Below are 11,677 nucleotides of genomic sequence, written 5' to 3' on the forward strand. Positions count from 1 at the left end.
AGGGACAAGCGGTAGAAAATGGATGGAGTACTAAAACTAATGTTGATGCATTGTTTTATTTTTCGGGTTTTAGGGTTCGGGTAACTAAATTTATGCAAATGTTTCAGAATAAAAAAAGCTTATATGACTAGTGAAGTGAATTATATTTATATAGCACTTTTCTCTAGTGACTCAAAGCGCTTTACATAGTGAAACCCAATATCTAAGTTACATTTAAACCAGTGTGGGTGGCACTGGGAGCAGGTGGGTAAAGTGTCTTGCCCAAAGACACAACGGCAGTGACTAGGATGGCGGAAGCGGGAATCGAACCTGCAACCCTCAAGTTGCTTGCACGGCCGCTCTACCAACCGAGCTATACCGCCACTAGATCAGATGGCCTCCCTAGGGAGGTGTTTAGGGCACGTCCAACCGGTAGGAGGCCACGGGGAAGACCCAGGACACGTTGGGAAGACTATGTCTCCCGGCTGGCCTGGGAACGCCTCGGGATCCCCCGGGAAGAGCTAGACGAAGTGGCTGGGGAAAGGGAAGTCTGGGTTTCCCTGCTTAGGCTGTTGCCCCCGCGACCCGACCTCGGATAAGCGGAAGAAGATGGATGGATGGATGGGCAATAATAATAATAAAAAAAAATAAAAAAACATCTAGTATTTTTCTTTAGGACTGAAGTTGATTGAGAGATTTCAGCAAAGAAACCTAAAATATGACTCCAAAATGTTTTTTTACAGTACTTTACATAACTACTGTTAAATTATATATGGTCCAGGTCAAAAGGTGACTACCTCTTAAAGCTCATCCAGAGAATGCCAAGAGTGTGCAAAGCAGTAATCAGAGCAAAGGGTGGCTATTTTGAATAAACTAGAATATAAAATATGATTTCAGTTATTTCACCTTGTTTTGTTAAGTACATAACTCCACATGTGTTCATTCAGGGACAATCTACAATGTAGATAGTCAAGAAAATAAAGAGAACTAATTGAATTAGAAAATGTGTCCAAACTGTACTATATACACCCCAGAGGTTTAAAACATATATGTAAATCTGAAATGTTGGAAATGTAGGACGGAGACACAGTAAGTAAACAAAATAGTAAGTATTAGCTGCATACATGCATTGTTTTTTTCCTACTCCTTTTCAAACATGCTGAATTGTGTAAACAAAGTGAAAAAATGTAAACATGTGATATACTTCCCATTAAAATAAAATACACCATAAACATTGTGATTGTAGCTCGTGTCTGTCAGGCTTGTTTAGTATTTCCTGTCCTTAATTCCTGTGAGCACTCTTACTTTGGTTTAGCTTCCTGTTTGTCTCCCTGAGTGCTTTGTTTCCCCTCAGCTGTGGCTGATTGGCACCTGGCCACACCTGGTGTCAATCAGCCCGCTCCTATTTGTACCTGCTTTGTCTTCCAGTCTGTGCTGGATTATTGATTTGTCGATGTCGCATATTGCATGTCGCTTCTGTGTGGTATCGTGGCTACTGTGGTGTCGTTTCGTTGCAGCATAACGGTAAGCTATAATTCGTTAGATGTTTGTATCTTACAGTTTTTTGGTTCCCTGCCTTCTATTTTGTCTTTGTACAACACGTAACGACTTCGGTTTCCTGTTCTGTTTATGCTAGCCTCCATGCTAAGCCTTTTGTTTTTTCTAGCTTCCATGCTAAGCTCCGTTTATTTTCTAGTTACCATGCTAGCTCTTTTTGTTTGTTATCCGCCCACGTGCATGCTTTATGTTTGTACCCTTTGTTTGGTTTTGTTGTAGTATTTTATATTAAAACCATGTTTCCTTATTCAATGCCTGCCTCCTTCTCTGCATCTTGGGGTTCGTCACAAACTAACTTTGACAGTGTCCTTCTGAACAAAAAAAGTGGACATTTGTTTTGCTGATGGTGCTGCAAAGAGGAGTGGGTGAAACTTGCCCAACATCGGTGTGCCAAACTTGTAGCATTGTATTCAAAAATACTTGCTGCCATATGTGCATCAACAAAGTATTGAGAAAAGGGTCTGAATACTTATGTACGTGTGTGGACAGAGGCGGTGACCTTTGCTTATTGAAGCGCGCTGATCACACCCTCCCTCCACAATGTGATTTCTTATTTTTTTATTTCTGATAAATTTGCAAAAAATCCTAAAAAACACTTTCACATTTTCATGATGGGTGTAGAAGTTTAAGGACAAAAAATTAATTTATTCCATTTTGGAATAACATATAATAAAATATGGAAAAAGTGAAGCACTGAATACTTTCTGGATGCATTGTGTATCCCCCTTGAACAAAAAAAAAAAAAAAAAAAGAGTCATCTGCAGTGGACATTTGTGTTTTGCAATGTTTTTCAAAACTTAAAGGCCTTCTGAAACCCACTACTACCGACCACGCAGTCTGATAGTTTATATATCAATGATGAAATATTAACATTGCAACACATGCCAATACGGCCGGTCTAGTTTACTAAATTACAATTTTAAATTTCCCGCGGAGTTTCTTGTTGAAAATGTCGCGGAATGATGACGTTTGTGACGTTATTGGTTGAGCGGACATTTCTTAGCCCAGCACCATTTACGGCTAAAAGTCGTCTCTTTTAATCACATAATTACACAGTATTTTGGACATCTGTGTTGCTGAATCTTTTGCAATTTGTTCAATTAATAATGGAGACTATAAAGAAGAATGCTGTTGGTGGAAAGCGGTGGATTGCAGCTGCCTTTAGCAACCAAAACACAGCCGGTGTTTCTTTGTTTGTTGTGAAGCTTTAGCGAAAATGTTTCTCTACCACGTCAACCAGCAAGTTTTTGGATGAGAAAATTGTGATATTAAGTCGGCTCTTACCGGAGACTTGTGCGGAGTTAGTGTCCTCCTGCAGCAGCTGTAATCTAGGCTCCTCTATTGGCTTCTCTCAGAGACACTGGTGGTCACCGCAGCCCTCCGACTTTCAGGTATGACTTTATAATCTCACTAAAACACTAGTAACACAATAAGCAGATGAGGGATTATCCAAGTAAATGTGTCTAATAACATCTGAATCGCTCCCACTGCACTCGCCTTTTTTTTCTTTTTTTTTTTTCTCCTAGTGCTTCACTCAAACTTTCCTCATCCACAAATCTTTCATCCTCGCTCAAATTATTGGGGAAACCGTCGCTTTCTCGGTCCGAATCATTCTTGCTGCTAGTGGCTATGATTATAAACAATGTGAGGATGTGAGGAGCCCTACAACCCGTGACGTCACGCGCACATCGTCTGCTACTTCCGGTAAAGGCAAGGCTTTTTTATTAGCGACCAAAAGTTGCGAACTTTATCGTCGATGTTCTCTACTAAATCCTTTCAGCAAAAATATGGAAATATCGCGAAATGATCAAGTATGACACATAGAATGGACCTGCTATCCCCGTTTAAATAAGAAAATCTCATTTTAGTAGGCCTTTAAGACAAAATTAGACCAAAAACAAATATCCACTGCAAAGTTTCATGGTTCTTTAGAGAGTGTGCTGTGACTTCTGTGCACTGCATTATAGTAACATTTATTTTGTTTGCCATAAAAACAAAATCTGAGGCTCATCGTTGAACTAAAATACTACAATAAAAGTTAATCAACCAGAAATAGGCACTTTTTCTTTGGCCCACAAACCACCATCACTACTCAGACAAATGCAACAACCTTTCCCTATAGGAGTCATTTGAATAATTTGGTATAAAACGGTTTGCAAGGATAACCTGAACCCTGACAGTTCTGTAAACAAACACAGCTTGAAAAATAAATGACCATGTCAGAGAGGCTGAGGGTCTGACAAAACAAGTTTGATGCCGATTACAAATGACAACAGCAATTAAAAAAAAAAAAATGCTCTCCAAACTCTGTGTGGATGTGATTTTTCTATCATATTGGCAGCCTACCTTGGACTGAGGTGGCACTCACTAGCAAAACAAGCAGAACGTCGCGTGGGTCCATGGTGGTCCAGGGTACAAATGATCTGTTGTGGACCTCCAGTGGGGTATATGTGGGTGTGGGTTTGTTCAATGACTCCTCCTCCCAGTGTTGCATTACAAACAACGGCCCCAGTAGATTAATCAACTGACACAAAATGATTATCCCCATTTGTACTATTTAATGTTTTTCCCAGTTTTGCGGATGTATTTTGACAAAAATGCACTATCATTCCAGCCAATTTGTACGATTTACGCAATAGTGGAGTAGTATAGCACCCCGGGGACCCGGAGTGAAATGCAGCTGCAACCTGGATACAAGGTCAACATCCTTAACGGAGAACAGATGTGTGGTTTTGCTTTACATTTTTCTGCAGATGCATTCATTCAGACATGCAGGACATAGCTATAAAAAGGATGGAGTGCCATCAAGCTGGCCTTGCACTTTAAGTCACAAACGTCGGTTCCCTTCAAAACCTTCATGACGTCCCTGCTAAACATGCCTTTTTTTGGTTCCGTCCCTCTAATGTGATTTTTAGCCGTCCCACAGGACAGTCTCGCGTGCCTTGCCAGAAATGTTGAGAAAAAGCCCGGCTGGAACTTGGCTGACTATTCCAGGTGGCTCAAGACCAACAGTTCATGAGTCCATGGTTAACTAGTGGTATTTCGATCTTTTGTAAGAAAAAAAAAAAAAACAGTGACCATTGCAGCCTAAATAAAACATTAGCGATGTCAGTATGACGCAGTAAAATTTAATAAGAACACCTGGTCGAGTAAATAAAAACTGAGCATTACAGTGGTACACACTGTTGTTGTTGGGAAACTATCAAAAACATGACTACCGTATTTCCTTGAATTGCCGCCGGGTAAATAGTATGCACCTGCCTAGAATTACTGCCGGGTCAAACTCGTTTAGAAAAATAATTAGCGCATGCTTAGCATTACCGCCGGCTCAGGATTAACGCCGGGTCAAACTCGTTTCGCAAAATATTATTTCTATTAGCGCATGTCTCGAATTACCACCGGGTCAAACTCGTTGCGCAAAATAATTAGCATATGCCTAGAATTTCCGCAGGGTCAAACTCCTCACGCCACGAGTGACACTTCCCCTGTCATCATTTTCAAAATGGAGGAGGCTGATTTCAATAATTTGAAATCGCATAAAGGGAAGAAGATTAAGCGCTATTCAGTATGTTAAAAAGAACAGTAATCAGCTATGTTTTATTAATATACCGTAGCTGCATGTGTCAAATATAAGTCATTGAATGACTCCCGCCTCCTGGTGGTAGAGGCCGCTAGAGATCCTTCTTGCGACTACTCGGCTGCAGAAGAAGTGACAACAAGCACCAAGAGTGAGCAGCTATCGTTTATTTTTTCTTCTCGCTTGCACTTTTAACATGGAGGATTACATATCTAAAATAAAACAGTTTTCCAAACTGGACTTTCAATCGAAGCAGGAGGTAATAAAGGAAGATCTCCATCGAGACAGACAGATTTTTAAAACTGAAGAAAGATAAGGAAGACTTCATAAACAAGTTATCGATGCTTTTGATCAGAAGGAGCTGCGCATGGAATCTTTTATAAGTAAGATCATAACAATGTTTTTTTTTTATTAAATGTGCTTTCCATAATGGTATCCTTTAGGGGTGTGGGAAAAAATCGATTCGAATTTGAATCGCAATTCTCACGTTGTACGATTCAGAATCAATTCTCATTTGAAAAAAAACTTTTTTTTATTATTATTTTAAAAAAAAAATAATTTCAACAAAACAATACGCAGCACTATCATAACAATGCAATCCAATTCCAAAACCAAACCTGACCCAGCAACACTCAGAACTGCAATAAACAGAGCAATTGAGAGGAGACATAAACACGACACAGAACAAACCAAAAGTAATGAAACAAAAATGAATATTATCAACAACAGTAACAATAGACATGATCATTAGACATTTATAAAAATAAAAAAAAAAGAACAGTAGTGTCACAGTGGCTTACACTTGCATCACATCTCATTAGCTTGACAACACACTGTTTAATGTTTTCACAAAAATAAAATGTTATATTTTTGGTTTGTTTAATAGTAAAAACAAATTTTAATTATTGCAATCAGTTGATAAAACATTGACCTTTACAATTATAAAACACCCAAAGATTCGCAGCCCTTGTATCCTTACATCACACTCAAATTTTTAAGGGCAGGCCTAAATTTGCCTTTGGTAAGCGCCGGAGTGAGAAGAGGTTTTAAAAAAATTAGTGCCCCGGCGGCAAAGCAAGGAAATACGGTAGTTGTTTGGACTATCTCAAATGTGGGACACAAGTTGTGACAGTTTGATCCCACCACTGCCACCAGATGTCACACCCGGCCTCAGGTGAAGGTAATGTAACCTTTGCAAACCAGACTATCAAACCAATAATGGCAAGGTACGCAGTTGGTAACAGTTTAACAAACATTTATTGACACTTTTGGGATTTCAATAAATGTTTGTAAACTGTTACCAACTGCGTGCCTTGCCATCGTTGGTTTGAAAGTCTGGTTTGCAAAGGTTACTGTCAGGTTCGTCCCTGACAGTTTGGTTAGGTTTTGGTTTTAGTGTCCTTGTTTCCTGTCATCGCTCTTATTTTGTCGGTTTCCTGTTTTTGTCCCTCGGCGCTGTTTCCCCTCAACTGCGGCTGATTGGCACCTGGCCACACCTGGTGTCAATCAGCCCGATCCTATTTTTACCTGCTTTGTCTTCCAGTCAGTGCTGGATTATTGTTATGTCGTGTCGATGTCACCACTACCTGTTTTGTCGTTGTAGCTTTGTCTACTTCTGTTCACTCTGCTCATGCCATAGTTCAGGGGTCGGGACCTTTTTGGCTGAGAGAGCCAAGAAGCCAAATATTTTAAAATGTATTTCCATAAGAGCCATATAATATTTTTTTTAACACTGAACACAACAAAACTTGTGTATTTTTAAGAAAGACCAACATTTCTAGAGAGGTCTCTTATTCTTTGTAATAACATTGTTATTCCGAAGCTAACTGTGGAGGGGGCGTGGTCTGCGGGCCTGCAGCGATGCAGGGTGTTGCCAGGACAGGCCTCGAATTCAGCGACAGGTGCGTAGACGGCCCACCTGGGCCTTTTTATCTGATCACCTGTCGCTCTGTTATAAGCAGCAGCCAGGAGGAGAGACGGGCTTGGGGCTAGAAACCAGAGCGCGAGCGAGAACGAAAGAGAAAAAGGTAATTGCTGGAAATCAACTGAGAGACTTATTGAAGAACAAAACAATATTGTAACCCTGAAACTTGCTCTCATGTCAGTGCTTGGTGTTCTGAAGAACCCCCAGGAGGGCAAGCCCAACACTAACCAATAATAAATAAATGACTTGTTACCAACTTCTTGAACATAAAAATGCATGACAATATTTTATATTTTGAACGTTATTTTTAACACTGTGATTAGAAGTGGAATTCTTCATTATATATCGTGTTAAGCAATGTCAGCTCAGATTTATCCGAGAGCCAGATGCAGTCATCAAAAGAGCCACATCTGGCTCGCGAGCCATAGGTTCCCTACCCCTGCCATAGGTGCTTCATGTCACAGTAAGTGTTTTTGTTCATAGCCAAGTTTGTTCTCCGCCTTGTGCGCGCCTTTTGTTAGTACCCTTTTGTTTGTTCTTGTTTAGTGTTTAATTAAATCATGTTTACCTGCACAAAGCCTGCCGTCATCTCTGCATGTTGGGGTTCGTCACAAACTTACTCTGACAGTTACATTACCTTCACCCGAGACGGGGTGTGACACAGGTGCAAAAGAACTCACTGCGGAATAATCGGCGATCACTCAAACGAGTATGACGATCCTCCTGGTAGGGGTGTATCCCTCTATGGAGGATGCCTGTGGGTGACTTGGTTTTACGTGGGGATTCTGGTGCACAGACAGTCACCACACAATCCTTGACAGAATCGGGTCTTGGTCCAGTGGCATTTTTTCATTGAAAAAATGCGGAGGCACACCACCAGTAGAAAACATAAAAGAATGAAACTCAGCAGCTGATAGTGACAATAAAAAGTTGTTCTCGCAATTGTTGGATAACAATTCAAACCATAACCAAGTGTCATGAAGGCGGTTCTCCTGTCTTTTTTCCCCCCTCCTTATCCTACTCCCCTCCTTCTTGTGTCCTACCCGGTCATCAGTTGCAGGTGTGCTGCCAGTCATCTGAGCCCACCTGCTTCCAATCAACAACCTGACTTAAAGGCCTACTGAAACCCACTACTACCGACCACGCAGTCTGATAGTTTATATATCAATGATGAAATATTAACATTGCAACACATGCCAATACGGCCTTTTTAGTTGACTAAATTGCAATTTTAAATTTCCCGAGAGGTATCCTGTTGAAAACGTCACGGAATGATGACACGTACGATTACGTCTCGGGTTGTAGCGGACATTTTTTCCCAGCCCGATCCAAGCTATAAGTAGTCTGCTTTAATCGCATAATTACACAGTATTCTGGACATCTGTGTTTCTGAATCTTTTGCAATTTGTTCAATTAATAATGGAGAAGTCAAAGTAGAAAGATGGAGGTGGGAAGCTTTTAGCCTTTGGCCACAAAAACACAGCCGGTGTTTCCTTGTTTAAAATTCCCCAAGGTGAAGCTTTACTATGGAACAGAGCGGTCAAGCAAACATGGTTCCAGACCACATGTCAACCAACAAGTTTCGGTGATAACATTGTGGTAATAAGTCGGCTCTTACTAGAGACATCAGCTTGCGTCCTGCTGCAGCTGCGTGGCTTCCCTCAGAGACACTGGCAGTCACCACACCTGTGGCCACACCCCTCCGACTTTCAGGTACTATATAATCTCACTAAAACACTAGTAACACAATATGCAGATAAGGGATTTTCCAGAATTATCCTAGTAAATATGTCTAATAAAATCCGAATCGCTCTCACTGCCCTCGCCTTTTTTTTTTGTAGTCCTTCACTCTCATTATCCTAATCCACAAATCTTTCATCCTCGCTCAAATTAATGGGGAAATTGTCGCTTTCTCGGTCCGAATCGCTCTAGCTGCTGGTCGCTCTGATTGTAAACAATGTGAGGATGTGAGGAGCTCCACAACCCGTGACGTCACACGCACATCGCCTGCTACTTCCGGTACAGGCAAGGCTTTTTTTATTAGCGACCAAGAGTTGCAAACTTTATCGTCGATGTTCTCTACTAAATCTTTTCAGCAAAAATATGGCAATATCGCGAAATGATCAAGTATGACACATAGAATGGACCTGCCATCCCCGTTTAAATAAGAAAATCTCATTTCAGTAGGCCTTTAAACCCTGGATCTCCACCAAGCCAGTGCCAATTCGTCTTTTGCCTACGGTAAAATCCAGCCCGTGCTCACTATCTCTGACCTTTGTCCTGAACCTTTTGTAATTCCTGTATTTTTTTATTTCCTCAGATGGTGGCAGACTTTTGACCCGGTTTTCCTGGTGCTGATTTTTCGTTCCTACGGATTTATTTTCTCCAGTGACCTTTTGTTATTAAATATAGATTTTTTACTGATCTGCACTTGGATTCTTACTTCTTTTGAAACCGCAACACCAAGCGTGCATCACTATAGCTCTTGTCCCGAAGTAGGTGTACTGTCACGACCTGTCACATCACGCCGTGACTTATTTGGAGGGTTTTTTTTCTGCTTTTTTCAGGCTTAACTTAGCTACAGCTGCATGATGAATATCAAACAAACCATTGACTCACACAACAAAAAGATAAACAATGTTTTAACCCAATGACAGGGTTGTTAACATGTTACTTAAAACACTACATGTACAGGAAATAAGGGTTCTATGATAGAAATGGTTTGTCTCTGATTATTGAGATGTACATCATTTGTTGATCATGTCGATTTTCCGAACAATATCTGATATACTGTCGGGCTTGCCCCTGACAGTTTGGTTGTGTCTTAGTTTTTTCCCCTGTTTGTGTAGTATTTCCTGTCAGTGCTCTTATTTTGTTGGTTTCCTGTCTCTCTCCCTGAGCGCTGTTTCCCCTTAGGTGCGGCTGATTGGCAACTGGCCACACCTGGTGTCAATCAGCCCGCTCCTATTTTTACCTGCTTTGTTCCTCCAGTCATCCATCCATCCATCCATCCATCTTCTTCCGCTTATCCGAGGTCGGGTCGCGGGGGCAACAGCCTAAGCAGGGAAACCCAGACTTCCCTCTCCCCAGCCACTTCTTCTAGCTCTTCCCGGGGGATCCCGAGGCGTTCCCAGGCCAGCCGGGAGACATAGTCTTCCCAACGTGTCCTGGGTCTTCCCCGTGGCCTCCTACCGGTTGGATGTGCCCTAAACACCTCCCTAGGGAGGCGTTCGGGTGGCATCCTGACCAGATGCCCGAACCACCTCATCTGGCTCCTCTCGATGTGAAGGAGCTGCGGCTTTACTCTGAGTTCCTCCCGGATGGCAGAGCTTCTCACCCTATCTCTAAGGGAGAGCCCCACCACACGGCGAAGGAAACTCATTTCGGCCGCTTGTACCCGTGATCTTATCCTTTCGGTCATGACCCAAAGCTCATGACCATAGGTGAGGATGGGAACGTAGATCGACCGGTAAATTGAGAGCTTTGCCTTCCGGCTCAGCTCTTTCTTCACCAAAACGGATCGGTACAACGTCCGCATTACTGAAGACGCCGCACCGATACGCCTGTCGATCTCACGATCTACTCTTCCCCCATTTGTGAAAAAGACTCCTATGGACTTGAACTCCTCCACTTGGGGCAGGGTCTCCTCCCCAACCCGGAGATGGCATTCCACCCTTTTCCGGGCGAGAACCACGGACTCGGACTTGGAGGTGCTGATTCTCATTCCGGTCGCTTCACACTCGGCTGCGAACCGATCCAGTGAGAGCTGAAGATCCCGAACAGATGAAGCCATCAGGACCACATCATCTGCAAAAAGCAGAGACCTAATCCTGCGGTCACCAAACCGGTACCCCTCAATGCCTTGACTGCGCCTAGAAATTCTGTCCAGTCAGTGCTGGATTATTTTCGATGTCATGTATTGTCGCTCCTGTCGTGTCGTACCGTGTCATGTCTTTGCAGCGTAGCGGTAAGTTATATTCGTTAGATGTTTGTAGCTTACTGTTTTTTGTTCCCTGCTTCCAGTTGGTTTTCATATTACAAGTACAACTTCTGTTTTCCTGCTCGCTACCCGCTAGCTTCCACGCGAGGCCCTTTTTTTTTTTGCTAGCTTCCATGCTAAATTCCTTTTGTTTTCTAGCTCCCATGCTAGCTCTCTTGGTTGGTTATACGCCTCGTGCGCGCTTTTTGTTTGTACCCTTTTGGTTTTGTTCTTGTTGTAGTATTTGTAGCTTACTTTCTTTTGTTCCCTGCTTCCAAGTTTGTTTGTTCATAGCCAAGTTTGTTATCCGCCTCGTGTGCACTTTTTGTTTGTACCCTTTTGGTTTTGTTCTTGTTTTAGTATTAAAAGATTAAATCATGTTTACCTGTAACATTTCTGCCTCATTCTTTGCATCTTGGGGTTCGTCACAAACTTACTCTGACACATACCTCATCATTGTCAAAGTTACATTTCTGACACAGCTCTTGGAGGCTTGTTTACTTGGACTCGTGCTTTCCAACCAACACAAAGATAGTCACATGATTTCACCGCAGGACCCTTGCTACCCAAGCAGTCCACAGGCATCCACTGTGAGACCTGAGGTATGTCTGTGAAGCCCACGCTTTTCAGATTTGAGCAACACTACATCGCTCTCTCCACT

General features: G+C 42.2%; 1 protein-coding gene across 1 annotated transcript in view; it reads right to left on the minus strand.

The window, feature by feature from the left end:
* Positions 1-3,998, minus strand: part of LOC133543128 (neuronal acetylcholine receptor subunit alpha-7-like) — a 58,813-nt gene extending 54,815 nt beyond the window's left edge. The window contains exon 1 of the mRNA XM_061887592.1: positions 3,883-3,998. Within this exon, the coding sequence (XP_061743576.1) occupies positions 3,883-3,937 (55 nt within the window). The 5' untranslated portion in view covers positions 3,938-3,998. The remainder of the gene's footprint in view (positions 1-3,882) is intronic.
* Positions 3,999-11,677: the final 7,679 nt, after the last annotated feature.

Source organism: Nerophis ophidion, linkage group LG25 (genome assembly GCF_033978795.1).
Source record: "Nerophis ophidion isolate RoL-2023_Sa linkage group LG25, RoL_Noph_v1.0, whole genome shotgun sequence".
NCBI lineage: Eukaryota > Metazoa > Chordata > Actinopteri > Syngnathiformes > Syngnathidae > Nerophis > Nerophis ophidion.